The following is a 16,447-nucleotide window of genomic DNA, read 5'->3' on the forward strand; positions in this document are numbered from 1 at the left end:
ACTGCAGATGCTGGTACAAATCGAAGGTATTTATTTCACAAAATGCTGGAGTAACTCAGCAGGTCAGGCAGCATCTAAGGAGAGAAGGAATGGGTGACGTTTGGGGTCGAGACCCTTCTTCAGATTGATGTTACTCTCTTAAATATACTACTTCATACACTTCACTTCCAATTTCCATCCTGCTCTTAAATATACTTGGACTATCTCCGACATCTCCCTCCCGTTTATGGACCTCACCATCTCCATCGCAGAAGACAGACTAGTGACTGACATCTACTATAAACCCACTGACTCGCACAGCTATCTGGACTACACTTCTTCCCACCCTGTCTCCTGCAAAAAGTCTATCCCCTACTCCCAATTCCTCCGTCTACGCCGCATCTGCGCCCGGGATGAGGTGTTTCACACTAGGGCATCAGAGATGTCCTCATTCTTCAGGAAACGGGGCTTCCACTCTTCCATTATAGATGAGCCTCTCACTAGGGCCTCTTCTACATCCCGCAACTCCGCTCTTGCTCCCCCTCCCCCCATCCGTAACAAGGACAGAATCCCCATCGTTGTCACCTTCCACCCCATCAGCCAGCGTATCCAACAAATCATCCTCCAACATTTCCATCACCTACAACGGGACCCCACTACTGGCAACATCTTCCCATCCCCTCCCCTTTCTGCTTTCCGCAGAGACCTTTCCCTCCGTAACTCCCTGGTCCACTCGTCCCTTCCACCCCAAACCACCCCATCCCCGGGCACTTTCCCCTGCAACCGCAGGAGATGCACCACCTGTCCCTTTACCTCCCCCCTCAACTCCATCCAAGGACCCAAACAGTCTTTCCAGGTGAGACAGAGGTTCACCTGCACCTCCACCAACCACATCTATTGTATCCGCTGCTCTAGATGTCAACTTCTTTACATCAGCGAAACCAAACGCAGGCTCGGCGATCGTTTCGCTCAACACCTTCGCTCAGTCCGCCTTAACCAACCAGATCTCCCGATGGCTGAGTACTTCGCACTGAGAACTCCCCCTCGCACTCCCAGTCTGACCTTTCTGTCATGGGCCTCTTCCAGTGCCATAGTCAGGCCCACCGGAAATTGGAGGAATAGCACCTCATATTTTGCTTGGGCAGCTTGCAGCCCAGCAGTATGAACATTGACTTCTCCAACTTTAGATAGTTCCTCTGTCCCTCTCTTCCCCTCCCCCTTCCCAGTTCTCCCTCTATCTTCCTGTCTCCACCTATATCCTTCCTTTGTTCCGCCCCCGACATCAGTCTGAAGAAGGGTCTCAACCCGAAATGTCACCCATTCCTTCTCTCCTGAGATGCTGCCTGACCTGCTGAGTTACTCCAGCATTTTGTGAAATAAATACCCACTCATATTGTAGTACACACATCAGGAAGTTTCTGAAGTGCATTGGAGAAATATAGCAGAATAAATAAAATAGCATGAAGAGTATTATGTTCTATTATTTTCTTGTTACCTAATGATCCATTCATGTGATGTGGTTCCATTCCTCCCATCGCACCGATTGGACCATCTGAGCCAGGGCCCATAGGAAACTGCAAATTTAAAACAAAAACTGAATGTTACTGTAAATGAGGCTTTCCACATTTGCAGAATATATTTACATATTGGTAAACTGGTAACATCCTCATTAGTTGTACTGAAAGAAATGTAGTTCATAAGTTTTAGGAGCAGAATTAGGCCATTCGGCCCTTTAAGTCTACCTCACCATTCCAATCATGGCTGATCTATCTTTTCCTCTCAACCCCATTCTCTTGTCTTCTCCCCATAATCACTGACAATTTTTTTTTCAGTTTGTTTGGCACATTGATCTGCATTGGCTAATGAATGAAGAAGGCACATGGAATTTTCAGATTCATCCCCAATCTTATTAAGACAACATTAACATTTTCATTTCAGTCCCCATTTTACCAATGGAAGATACCTTCCTCTTCATACTCTACAACATTCACACCACAGGAAACTGAACACTCACACATTCAATAAATCATTTCTGCTGTCAAATACCCACTGATCTCTTTTCCTCATCGTGTCATTCACCTCTTTCCACCATCCTTCATTACCAACTCTCATCCCCAAGAATTGCTTAGGGATTTGCAAAAGTCGTACTTCCATAATAAAAATGGGAGGGGAAAACACAATTACAATACAAAACAGTGCAGTAACAAATGAACCACGGATGTATCATGAATTACTCACTGGTTATGGGCTTCTGTGGACTCATATTTCTCTGATCCACAAATGAAGTCGATAGAGAATCAACCATTAATTCATTAAATGGTGGAATAAGTGGGTCGTGAAGAAGGCTTACTTTTGTTTAACGGCAATGACACCTTACAGATCCACTGTAACATATTTTGAATGTTTTGTCCTCTACTTTATTTCCTAATGCTTCTTCCTAAAACACTTCCTCCACTGGCTTTCAAGACAGTCTTTCTACTCCAGACTGTTTACTTCAGTACAGCTGTAATCAATACAAGCAGGTCAGGCAGCATCTCGGGAGAGAAGGAATGGGTGACGTTTCGGGTCGAGACCCTTCTTCAGACTGAAGAAGGGTCTCGACCCGAAACGTCACCCATTCCTTCTCTCCCGAGATGCTGCCTGACCTGCTGAGTTACTCCAGCATTTTGTGAATAAATCGATTTGTACCAGCATCTGCAGTTATTTTCTTATATATCAATACAAGCACTAATGTAATACGTTGAATTAAAATGCTGCTACTGTTCCTGTCCAGAATTTTCTCTACATGTAACAGTTACCTGCAGTTGAAGTACCTGCTTAGAAATTGAATTTTATTCTTATTTAGAATCTAAATTGGTGTTGCATTTAGCACTAATGCCCACTTAGGAACAGTTCAGAAAATGGTAAAATTGGGAAAACCCATCTTCAAAACACAGGTCGGGTGGTTTTAATCATGTGTGTTGAATTAAAGCCTGACCAGAGCGGTTCCCAATAACAACTAAGTTCACAGCTGCCATGTCTTTTCATTTCCTAGACGTAACATCCTGACCGGAACAATTTGAATTTGCACTTGGTATAGTGTATCAGTGAAGGTAAGTGCATGTTATTAGCATTTGTGATCTGACAGGTGCTACAACAATATGAAGTGGAATAAAACAATTTTACACCTGAAGGTGAAAAATGCCTTTTCCAGTTTAACGCAGTCTTTACATTCACATTTTAGAGTTTTGTTGTGTGGTGAAGAAGAACATTTATTTTTTAATTGAAAAAGTTCACGCTTCATTTACTTACGTTAGACCTGGTAGCCCCAGGTGGGACGGCATTCATCATCGTATACATATTATCACTGGAGTTGGTTGAATCTGAAACACCCAGAAATACAATAGCTTAAAAACAGTTTCAAGAATAATGGAGAATGTTTATGTTAGTGGTGTAGGAAGTTAGTGTCTCTGATTCAAAGTAACAATGAAAACACATAATTTGGAATGAGTACAATGGTCTTGATTCCAAATACATCTTTTCTACTTTGTAGGGAGTGACTACTATTTGGAAATTTGATATTTTTAAACATGGAGAATGAACCACACGGGAATATTGGATAAGAACCAGTAGCTGAATTTACGAGATTAAGTGTTTACATTTGATCTCAGTCAGAAGCTGTGCCATATTATCTACAAATTTGGTATCATATTAAACTTCAAGATGAGCTTCAGAGCACATAACAACACCATCAGTGAGAATCTATTTCCACCTCCATAGAATCATTCGTCCCCCTTGCCTGCATCAACAGATCTGTTGTTAAAGCCATTATTTATCCAGATTTGGATACTCCAGTGCGTTCTTGATTATTCTTCCTTGTTCTAGCCTGAATGACCAAAAGTCTGGTGCCAACGCATGGGTCTTGAGCATGGCTGTGGTGGGAGTCAATGTATTAATTTTAAAACTCTCACCATTCTTTTAAAACTTGTAACTTAACACACTGCTTGAAAACTAACATGCCTTCAATTTAGTTATTTGACATATTATTAAATTACTTTGACACAATTAAAATACATTTTTAAATGAGTGATAGAAAGGCATGCCTCAAGGTCAATTGGTTCGGTTTATGAATTAGCGTAAATACAAAACAATAATTATGGAGCAGATTTGCATCATCTAACTATACATCAGTACTAACCTATCATTTAATTTTTGTACAGCATTTCAAATTATTTGTGCGTTCAATAGTTATTGTTATAATGCATGCTCAGCATGCAGAATGTTGAAACAAAAATACTCAGGATATAAAGAGGCTAAGTCTGTAATATTCCATGCCATTGAAAACTCAAATGGTAAAAACAGTAAATGAAGGCTGGCTGCATCTGCATGTTAGAAAAATAAACCAGAAGAGTTCCTTATACAGTGGTATGAGAAAGCTGTTAGAAAATATAAAAACAACTGGGAAAGGTAAAACACTGCAGAAATCATAACAATAATTGAGATTTAAAAAATATTTTGGATGAAAGTGAACAAAGATGTTGTTCCCTTTACAGATTTGGGTCAGGTGCACTTTTCATCACTGATACGTGGAATAACTTGTATCCCTTGCCAAGTCTCCCAATTAATAGATGGGCTTTCCTTGGTGAAGATAGAATATTCCAGAAGGCTGATGTGCATCGCAAGCAAAGCCCTTTAGTCAAGGATTATGAATGTAGATCCCAATTTTTGCTGAGGGAAAGGGTGCAGATATGATTTACATGAGCATCAGCAACTGGAACGCCCATGGAGTCTGGGTTATGGACTCCTGATTGATTCGACAAAATATAAATAAAACTAAAAAGGGGTAACTAGGATGCAAAATCAGGCAAATTAACATTACCATTGGCTGCATGGGGGACATAGTTTGAGAATAGGTTGCACAAACTTATAGAAACATAGAACATAGGTGCAATTCCGCCCTTCTAGCCAGCACCTCCATACAATATGATCATGGCTGATCATTTAAAATCAGTACCTGTTCCTGTTTTTCCCCCACATCCCTTGATTCCTTTAGCCCTAAGAACTAAACTCTAACTCTCTCTTGAAAACATCCAGTGCATTGGCCGCCAATGGCTTCTGTGTCAGGGAATTCCACAGATTCACAACTCTCTGGGTGAAGAAGTTTTTCCTCATCTCAGTCCTAAATGGCCTACTCCTTATTCTTAAACTGTGACCCCTGGTTCTGAACTCCCCCTACATTTGGAAAAAAATTCCTGCATCTGGCCTGTCTAATAAGTATTTTATGTTTCGATAAGATCTCCTTTCATCCTTCTAAATTCCAGTGAATACAAGCCCAGTTGCCCCATTCTTTCATCATATATCAGTCCGGCCATCCCGGGAATTAACCTGGTGACCCAAAGCTGCACTACATCAATGGCAATAATGTCCTTCCTCAAATTAGGAGACCAAAATTGCGCAGAATACTCCAGGTGCGGTCCCACCAGGGCCCTGTACAACTGTAGTAGGACTTCCTTGGTCCGAAATTCAAATAATCTCGCAATGAAGGCCAACATGCCATTAGCTTTCTTCACTGCCTGCTGTACCTGCATGCTTACTTTCAGTGACTGATGTACAAGCACACCCAGGTCTCGTTGCACCTCCCCCTTTCCTAATCTGACACTATTCAGATAATAATCTGCCTTCCTGTTCTTGCACCAAAGTGGATAACCTCACATTTATCCGCATTTTACTGCATCTGCCATGCATCTGCCCACTCACCCAACCTATCCAAGTCACCCTGCAGCCTCACAGCATCCTCATCGCAGCTCACACTGCCATCCAGCTTTGTGTCATCCGCAAACTTGGAGGTGTCACATTTAATTCCATCCTCTAAATTGTTAATATATATTGTACATAACTGAGGTCCAAGCACCAAGCCTTGCTAGTCAATGTCCGCCATTCTGAAAAGGACCTGTTGATTCTTAATCTTTGCTTCCTGTCTGCCAACCAGTTCTCTATCCATGTCAATACCCTACCATCAATACCAAGGCTAACTGGTCTATAATTCCGTTTTCTCTCTCCCTCCTTTCTTAAAACGTGGAGTTACATTGGCTAACCTCCAGTCCACAGGAACTGATCCAGAGTCAAGTCAAGTCAAGTTTATTTGTATAGCACATTTAAAAACAACCCACGTTGACCAAAGTGCTGTACATCTGATTAGGTACTAAGGAAAAAATGAAACATACAGTAGCACGCAAACAGTTCACAGCGCCTCCTCAATGAGCCTCAAACGCTAGGGAGTAGAAATAGGTTTTGAGCCTGGACTTAAAGGAGTCGATGGAGGGGGCAGTTCTGATGGGGAGAGGGATGCTGTTCCACAGTCTAGGAGCTGCAACCGCAAAAGCGCGGTCACCCCTGAGCTTAAGCCTAGACCGCGGGATAGTGAGTAGCCCCAAGTCGGCCGACCTGAGGGACCTGGAGTTAGAGAGGGGGGTTAGAAGATTTTTGATGTGGGGGGGGAATGTCCATTTAGGGCTTTATACGTGAATAAGAGGAGCTTGAAGTTGATTCTGTACCGTACACGGAGCCAGTGGAGAGAGGCCAGAATCGGGGTGATGTGGTCCCTTTTACGGGTACCCGTCAGGAGTCTCGCTGCGGCGTTTTGGACCAGTTGCAGGCGGGACAGGGAAGATTGGCTGATCCCAGTGTATAGGGAGTTGCAGTAGTCTAGGCGGGAGGAAATGAAAGCGTGAATGATTTTTTCTGTGTCGTCGAATTGGAGGAAAGGTTTGATTTTAGCTATGGTTCGAAGTTGGAAGAAGCTGGCTTTTACCACAGCGTTGACTTGCTTATCAAATTTTATTGCAGAGTCAAATATCATGCCGAGGTTTTTGACATGCGGTTTGACTAGGCAGGATAGACTTCCAAGACTGCCTGTTATCGATTTGATGGAGTCGGGAGGGGGGGCGAATAGGATGACCTCAGACTTGCTCTCATTTAATTGGAGGAAGTTCTGTGCCATCCAACATTTTATGTCCTCAAGGCAGTGTAAGAGGCTGTTTAAATTTGACTGGTTGTTGGGTTTCAGGGGGAGGTAAAGCTGAGTGTCATCGGCATAGCAGTGGAAAGAAATGCCGTGTCTTTGAATGATTTGGCCAAGGGGGAGCATGTATAGAGAGAAGAGAATGGGGCCTAGGATGGAGCCTTGTGGAACTCCGCAGGAGAGGTTAGCTGGAGCAGAGGAATAACTGCCTATGTTGATGGTGAAACTCCTATCTTTGAGGTACGAAGCGAACCAGCTCAGGGCAGTGCCATCAATGCCAACCGCGTACCGGAGACGGTCAATAAGGATGGTGTGGTCCACTGTATCGAACGCTGCGCTGAGGTCGAGAAGGAGCAGGATTGCACAGTCGCCGGTGTCGATGGCGAGAAGCAGGTCGTTGTGTACCTTCAACAAGGCAGACTCTGTGCTGTGGTGGGCTCTGAAACCTGACTGGAAACTTTCCAGGATGGTGTATTGGTGCAGGTAGGGCACTAATTGGTTTAGAATTGCCTTTTCAAGGACTTTTGACAGGAATGGCAGTTTGGAAATGGGTCTGTAGTTGCTAGGCAAGGTGGGGTCTAGGTTAGGTTTTGTCAGAGAACTGTTGATAATAGAGAGGATGCTAGGACCGGCTATTGCAATGACATCCTTCAGAAGGGCAGTGGGGGCAGGATCAAGGGGGCAGGTTGCAGGTTTCATAGCGGAGACAAGCTTTGCAAGGGAGGATAGAGTGACGGGTTGGAAGCAGTCCAATTTAGAAGAACAGACTAGTGAGACAGCTAGGTCACGAGTGGGAGGGGAAATGTTCATTCTAATGTTCTCAACTTTGTTGGTGAAAAATTTAGCGAATTCTTCGCACTTAGCAGGGGACCCAACTAAGCTGGTACTGGGGGCGGGACATATGACAGAGGTAATTGTTCTAAATAGGACCTTGGAGTTATGAGAGTTTTTGGAAATAAGGTCGGAGAAGTATTGTGCTCTAGCAGACTTTACTGCTTCATGGTATTTGAGAAGATTGTTTCTCAGAATTTCGAAGGAAATTTGAAGCTTGTCACATTTCCACCTCCTTTCTGATTTTCTGCACTCCCTTCTTAGGGCTTTGGTGGAGTCATTGAGCCACGGCCGACCTTTGGGCTTAGGCTTTTTCATTTTAAGGGGAGCGATAGAATCCAGGATGGAAGAGCAAGTGATATTAAATAAAGAGGCGAGATCTTCAGTGCTGAGATGGGGGGGAGAGGCCTCAATAGTGCAGATGTTGGGGGCAGCTGTGAGAGCCTCGGAGAATTTACTGGCAGTCAATGAATTTATGTCGCGGGAGTAGCGAACAGGGAGATGAGATTTTGCGGGAGATAAAGGCAGAGATGCGTCAAAAATGATAGCGCTGTGGTCCGATAGACAGGCTTCAGTAGTTTCAATGTTGTTGATTGGGAATCCGGACGATAACACTAGGTCGAGAGTATGGCCTAACTTGTGAGTGGGTCCCGTGGTGTGAAGAGTCAGATTGAAGGACTCAACCTGGTGCATAAATTCACTCACAAGAGGCTTAGTGGGACAGCAAACATGAATATTAAAGTCACCAAGAATCATGATCCGGTCAAATTTGGGCAAAATGCTAGAAATCAGATCAGCAAATTGGGTGATGAAGTCCTTATGCATTTTTGGTGGGCGATACACAAGAACAATTAAGAGGGGATAGGTTAGGCCTACTTTAATTAGTTGCACCTCGAAACTGGAGAAATGATCAGCGTTCAGGAGGCGGCAGTTGAAATGTTTCTTAAACACAGTGGCTAAGCCCCCACTGCGTCCGGAGAGCCTAGGCGAGGTGAAGAAGTTACAGTCATCAGGACAGAGTTCCACGAGTGGAGCAAGCTCACCAGGGTTAAGCCAGGATTCTGTGAGCAGTAAGAAGTCCAATCCACAGGTGGTGAAAAAGTCGTTGAGGATGAAGGTCTTGTTCTGTAGGGATCTTGCGTTGATCAGGGCCACTTTAGCAGGGACAGCAGGGACAGCAGGTGAGCTTCGGTCTGGTAGCGGCTCCCACGCCAGCGGGCGGAGGTTCAGGGAGAACATGCCGCTGCGCTTCACAGATGGCCTTGCTGGGAGCCCACGGGCCGGCAGTCCAGGGACCGGGATGATCGGTCGAAGAGCGGCATACCTGAGCTCGAGGGAGCACCGGTGGATGGAGCAGTAAGGTCGACCAGGTCCGACTTCGCAGCGCTGGGCGAGGTAGGCCGCTGTTGGATGAGCGCGGGCGAGGTTTTTTAAAATTTCGAATGTTCCCGCGCGTTTACACCGCCTCCTAGCGCGGTGCGTGCGGCGGTGGATGTAAGGCTGGGCCCGCACATCTACCGGGAGTTGATTGAGGAGCGATCGCTGGAAGAAACTTTGTCCGGGACCTGGACTGAAGAAGTCGACGACGGAGGGTCGGATCAACAGGAGGGTTCGGCGGTCGTAAACCAAAGTGGCTCGAAGAACACTACGATCTCCAGGTGAGCGACGACAGGCAGCCAAACACAACGGCGCGGCCATCTTGGAGTCGAGAGAACATTGGAAAACGATCACCAATGCATCCACTATTTCGAGGGCCACCTCTTTGAGTACTCTGGGATGCAGACCATCAGGCCCTGGGGATTTATTTGCCTTCAGTCTCAACAGTTTACCAAACACCATTTCCTGACCAATGTGGATTTCCTTCAGTTCCTCCCTCCCACCAGATCCTCGGTCCCCTAGTATTTCTGTAGATTGTGTCTTCCTTAATGAAGACAGAAGCAAAGTATTCGTTTAACTTATTAGTAACAATGATATGAAAAATGTTTGTTATTTCAGAGGTTTTATTAACTAGAAAGAGATGGGTAAGTGAATATTAAATCATCCTTTGTGCTATTGGATGCTATATATTTTGATTGTTCTGTAATGTTCAGTCATGTTTCCCTTCCTCTGATTTAGTTTAGTCCTCTAATGAGAAATTGTGCCAATTCTACCAGACAATTATAGCCTGTACTAAGCTATTTTTTAGCTTTGTAATCTATACAAATCTTAGTTGTATATATCTAAATGTTAATTTGGGTTTTTATCTCACTCGAACAATATGCAAGTAAATATTTTGTGTTTAACTGAACTTCCAACAGGTGATATTATTTACTGGTTTGTTTTTAAATCAGCTGAGAAGGAGGAAGAGAATGAAATATCTATTGAAAGTCCTTAGTAGAGTGACATTAATAGTGCTCTTCCCAAAAGTGACCATGTTATAATTTGCAAAGCAATTGCACTTAAAGGCTTTACGAGAAAACCTTTCTGCTAATAAACACTGAATGAATGAGTCAAGGCACCATTCTCTCTGGAAGGATATGGGGCTTCATGTGGTTAGGTGACTTTTCGGATCCGGACCCTTCTTTACACTGATTTGGGGGGGGGGGGGGTTAGAACTAGAACCAAGAATAGACCAAGGTAAATCAGGACTGGCAACCGATGATATCAGGCAGGATGGTTTCGATAGGCCAATTGTTGGCGAGGGACGTAAACTGTTAACCGACTTTTAACGGAGGAAGGGAATGTTTGTAAAATTTACCTAAAATTAGAGAATTCAATGTTCATACCACTAGGTAGTAAGCTGCTCAAGCTTATGATTGTAACTTAAACATCTTTGTGAATAAGACACAAGAAACTGCGGGAATTTTGAGCAAAACACTAAGTGCTAGAGGAGTTCAATGTGTCTGGCGGCATCTGGGGAGAGAATGGACAGACATGTTTTGGGTCAGTGATATTTTGGGTTGGTCACCTATGGAACGAACACCTTTTATGTCCTTCAGACATCTCAAATTAGTTTTGAAATGTGGTCATGAGTAAAATCTAGAAGATGTGGCAGCCAATTTAAACAAAGCAAACTTCCATAAACAGAGGTACAATTTGAACAAGTATTCTCTATTTCGAGTTACAGAGCTATCCAGCATAGAATTGATCTGAAGAAAGCTCAGGATTCGACATGTCATTTGTTCAATCCATCTTCAGCTTGACCTGCTGAGTTCCTGCAGCATCCTTGTAAATAAAGTCCATTGGGCATTAATGTACATATTCAAGTTTTGCAGAGGAATGACATTAACAACAAAAATTAGGAGAATACAAGTTAACATGTTTTTACCTCCCGGACTAGGCATGATAGGAGTTCCTGGAGGTCCTCCACCACCTGGGGGACCCTGCAAAACAATGTTTATCAATCGTTTAGTGTCCAATCTGCCCTCTGAAATATAATAGATATAATCAGCTAATTACATAGAGCCATCTATTTACAGCCACCTCCAACTGAAAATCAGCAGATCTTTGCTAAGTTGCACTAATTTTTCCCCCAAAGCTAAGAGCAGACATTAATAGATCTACACCGAGCCAGGGATTTGGGTGGAGGAATTAGTCATACAGCGTGGCCCAATTTGCCCACACTGACCAACATGTCCCACCTGCCTGCGTCTGGCCTATATCCCTCTAAACCTGTCCTATTCATGTACCTGTCCAAATGTTTCTTAAATGTTGTGATAGTACCTGCCTCAACAACTTCCACCGGCAGCTCATTTCATACACCCATCACCCCTTTGTGCGAAAAAGTTACTCCTCAGGTTCCTATTACATTTTTCCCCCCTCAACAAATTAGCAACAGTTTTTGTCCTGGATACTATCTGATGAACTTTACACATGAATGTCAGGATCATGATGATCATGATTGTTTCCCCAACAGCAACAGTTTAACATCATCAACAAACGCTGTCCATGCAGGCAAACCACGATTGTGGGGACCTTTGATTCCCTATAGCCAAACAAAGCGGCACCCAGATCCTGAAAAATGATTCAATAAAAGACTCTTAAGGTCGTCACTCTTGACAGTGCAGCATTCCTTTACTACAACGCCAAGTAACATCCCAATGTTTTCAAACAATGGCCCACCGAGTCCGCGCCGACCAATGATCACCCCATACACCAGTTACAGTGCCCTCCATAATGTTTGGGACAAAGACCCATCATTTATTTATTTGCCTCTGTACTTTCTACATGGTGAAACCAAAATGTATAAAAATGGCCTTTATTAAAATCTGACAATGTGCACTTTAACCACATGTGATTTTTTTTCTATTACAAATCTCAAAATTGTGGAGTACAGAGGCAAATAAATAAATGATGGGTCTTTGTCCCAAACATTATGGAGGGCACTGTATATCCGACCCACTAGGGACAATTTGCAGAGGCCAATTAACCTACAAGCCAATTAACCTACAAACCTGTACGTCTGTGGAGTGTGGGAGGAACCCAGAGCACCCGACGAAAACCCACGCAGTCACTGGGAGAACGTACAAACTCCGTACACACAGCACACATAGTCAGGATCGAACCCGAGTCTCTGGTACTGTAAGGAAGCAACTCTACCTCTGCGCCACTGTGCATGCCTTGTAAGTCAACACTGCACACTGAGGGAAATAATGCTTTATCTTCACAGCAAAAACCACCTCTGTCATTTTGCGTGACATTACAATTAAGACAGACTCAGAAAAGATCTCACATCGGTGCATTCATGAAGCACTGTGGATCATTAGCAACAGCAGAAATGTATACTACCACAATCTGCGCCTCATGGCCTGGCATATCCTCTATCTTAACTAATAATCCTGGTTGAATGATGAGTGCAGAACGGCATGCCAAGATCAACATCTGGTGCACATAAAAATGTGGTGCCAAACTTGTGAAGCTGCAACAACATGTGTAATAACCAGTAAAATCAGCATGCAATTGATATTGCTTTGTGGACTGGACCAAAGTTCAGCAATCCTATCATGTCCAGTTGTGAATAACGTGCTCAATTCAACAGCTAGAGAGATGAGGAGACATCTGGTCGGTAGGTCATTTGGCTACTGTAAGTTGTTCCTAATGTAGATGGATGACAGGAGAATCAAGATGTTGTTGATGGGCTTGGGTCAGAGAATACGTTGCAGGGCAATAAGTGGGAATCCTCTGACTGCCTGCATAAAGGTAGATGGGTCGAATGGCCTCCAACTCTGTTGTAGGGGAAACAGGAGTTTGATGAACATCCCCATCCTCGACAATGGCTGGGCCCAGCATGCAAGTGCTAATGCAAGGCTTAAGCATTCAGAACCTTGTTCAACTAAAAGTGCTAAATGGATGATCCATTCACTTGCGTCCTGAGATCCCCACTGACAAAGAAGCCAGTTCTTGTAGTCAATTTGATTTACTCCACATTGATTAAGGAACAGCCGAATTAACATAGGAATGGTTATGAAGAGTGGAAACAAGCTGTAGTACTGCACACCAGAACTAGTAGTACTTCTAGTTCAGCTGTTTCAGGGCACTCTTAACAACAGTATCTTCCTGACAATGTGGAGAATTACCAAAGTATGTACTTCACAAAAGGCAAGGCAAAGCAAGGCAAGTCTGAAAAAGGGTCACAACCCTTTGTCACCCATCCTTTTTCTCCAGAGATGCCGCCTGACCTGCTGAATTACTCCAGCACTTTGTGTCTATCTTTGATATATATACCAGCTTCTGCAGTTCCTTTCTGTACAAGGGAATCTGGCTAACTACCGCCCAACTCACCATCGTTAACAAAATTATGGACGGTGTCATTGACGGTGCTATCATGCAGCAATTATTCACCAAAACCTATTCACTGATGCCTATTTTGAACAATACCAGGATCACTCAGCTGTAAATCTGAAGACAGCTGTTTTCAGAATATTGGCTAAGGAACTGAATTTCAGCGGCAAGGACTGCCCATGCATTAAGTTTCTATTTGACCGAAAGTGGCAACAATATGCCTGGTAAAAGGACCGTGTAACATCAAGGTAATCTCCGTAAAAGTGAAGTTAGTGGGCAAGAAGGGGAAACAGTCCAATGGCTGGAATCATACTTTGATCAAAGAATGATGGTTTGGGGTTATAGACAATAGACAATAGGTGCAGGAGTAGGCCATTCGGCCCTTCGAGCCAGCAACGCCATTCAATGTGATCATGGCTGATCATTCTCAATCAGTACCCCGTTCCTGCCTCCTCCCCATACCCCCTGACTCCGCTATCCTTAAGGACTCTATCTAGCTCTCTCTTGAATGCATTCAGAGAATTGGCCTCCACTGCCTTCTGAGGCAGAGAATTCCACAGATTTACAACTCTCTGACTGAAAAGGTTTTTCCTCATCTCCGTTCTAAATGGCCTACCCCTTATTCTTAAACTGTGGCCCCTGGTTCTGGACTCCCCTAACATTGGGAACATGTTTCCTGCCTCCAACGTGTCCAACCCATTAATAATCATATGTTTCGATAAGATCCCCTCTCATCCTTCTAAATTCCAGTGTATACAAGCCTAGCCGATCCAGTCTTTCAACATACGACAGTCCCGCCATTCCGGGAATTAACCTAGTAAACCTACGCTGCACCCCCTCAATAGCAAGAATATCCTTCCTCAAATTTGGAGACCAAAACTGCAACAGTACTCCAGGTGCGGTCTCACTAGGGCCCTGTACAACTGCAGAAGGACCTCTTTGCTCCTATACTCAACTCCTCTTGTTATGAAGGCCAACCTTCCAATGGCTTTCTTCACTGCCTGCTGTACCTGCATGCTTCCTTTCAGCGACTGATGCACTAGGACACCCAGATCTCGTTGTACGTCCCCTTTTCCTAACTTAACACCATTCAGATAATAATCTGCCTTATTATTCTTACCACCAAAGTGGATAACCTCACACTTACCCACATTAAACTGCATCTGCCATGCATCCGCCCACTCACACAACCTGTCGAAGTCACCCTGCAATCTCATAGCATCTTCTTCACAGTTCACACTACCACCCAGCTTTGTATCATCTGCAAATTTGCTAATGGTACTTTTAATCCCTTCATCCAAGTCATTAATGTATATTGTAAATAGCTGCGGTCCCAGCACCGAGCCTTGCGGTACCCCACTGGTCACTGCCTACCATTCTGAAAGGGACTCATTTATCCCCACTCTTTGCTTTCTGTCTGCCAACCAATTTTCTATCCATGTCAGTACCCTACCCCCAATACCATGTGCTACAATTTTGCCCCACTAATCTCTTATGTGGGACCTTGTCGAAGGCTTTCTGAAAGTCAAGGTACACTACCTCCACCGGCTCTCCCCTGTCAATTTTCCTGGTTACATCCTCAAAAAATTCCAGAAGATTAGTCAAGCATGATTTCCCCTTCGTAAATCCATGCTGACTCGGAATGATCCTGTTACTGCTATCCAAATGCTCCGTAATTTTTGTCTTTTATAATTGACTCCAGCATCTTTCCCACCATTGATGTCAGACTTGTTGTTATAAATAAATCATCCCAACCATTGTCATTGCAGGTGTTCCTCTGGGATGTGTCTACGGCTGAGCTGTTTCATCAGTGACATCACTTCTATCATGAATGCACAGATGGAGATGTGTGTGGCTGATTGCACAATGTTCAATACCATTTAGAATTTCTCAGCAAAGAAAGATCTTCATGCCTACATAGAGCAAGACCCAAAAATCATTCAGCATGGGCTGATAAGAGGCACTTATCATTCATGCCACTTGCAAGAGAGGGTCACAGTATTTCCTGACACTCCAAAGCCTTTCTATCATCTACAAGACTCCGGAGTGCATTGCAATAATCTCCACATGCCTTAATGAATACAGCTTCAATATCTCTCAGAAACTCAATACCATTAAAAAAAAAGCTTGCTTGATTAGCAACCCATAAATGTTCATTATTTCCACGACCGGCACACAAGGGCTCCAGCATGTCTCATCTATAAAATACACTGCATTTATTGGTATTACAATAGCACTTCCCAAACCAGGGACCTCATCCATCAAGAACCAAATGGCACGAAACGCATGGGAAAACCACAACTCCGTGTTCCACTACAAGCCACTCAATTTCCCTGTTTGGAAATATATTGGACGGAACAGTGGCACAGCTAGTAGAGCCGCTACCTCACAGCGCCAGAGACCCTTGGTCGATCCTGACATTCAGTGCTGTTTGTTAGTTAGTTTAGTTTATTGTCACGTGTACTGAGGTACAGTGAAAACTTTTTTGTTGCATGCTATCCAGTCAGCGTCTGAGTGCAGGTAGATGAGACTAGGTCAGGGAGAATGGTCGGCGTGGACTGGTAGGGCCGGACAGGCCTGTTTCCATGCTGTAGTTGTTATATGTTAAGACTGACAGAGGGATCTCTGTAAGGAATATTACCATGTAAGTGCAGTCTATCAATGCCTGCACTGTGAGGAAGGCTGCAATGTTAACAATTGGTTATGTCAGCCCTGCCTGCTTCTATGTTCTGAAGGAAAAGTAGATGATCTGTTCTCTGCTTGAGTATGGAGGTGGGGGAGCACTGGGTGCATTTCCCAGTGCATCAGTGAGCAACAAATTGAGAGATCAGGCAGAAATAAGTGACAGTAACCTGGAACGATCTTAAGACTTAGGAA

At 43.9% G+C, this 16,447-nt stretch overlaps 1 protein-coding gene across 7 annotated transcripts in view; it reads right to left on the reverse strand.

The window, feature by feature from the left end:
* The window catches only part of LOC144592139 (single-stranded DNA-binding protein 2), a 285,013-nt gene that overhangs the window by 25,736 nt on the left and 242,830 nt on the right, over nucleotides 1-16,447 (reverse strand). For all 7 annotated transcript variants that reach the window (XM_078396547.1, XM_078396548.1, XM_078396546.1 and 4 more), the window contains 3 exons: nucleotides 11,118-11,172; nucleotides 3,271-3,341; nucleotides 1,475-1,553 (listed from right to left, as the gene is read on the reverse strand). In XM_078396547.1, the coding sequence (XP_078252673.1) occupies nucleotides 1,475-1,553; nucleotides 3,271-3,341; nucleotides 11,118-11,172 (205 nt within the window). The remainder of the gene's footprint in view (nucleotides 1-1,474; nucleotides 1,554-3,270; nucleotides 3,342-11,117; nucleotides 11,173-16,447) is intronic.

The sequence above is a fragment of the Rhinoraja longicauda genome, chromosome 3 (genome assembly GCF_053455715.1).
Source record: "Rhinoraja longicauda isolate Sanriku21f chromosome 3, sRhiLon1.1, whole genome shotgun sequence".
In the NCBI taxonomy this organism is placed as follows: Eukaryota; Metazoa; Chordata; class Chondrichthyes; order Rajiformes; family Arhynchobatidae; genus Rhinoraja; species Rhinoraja longicauda.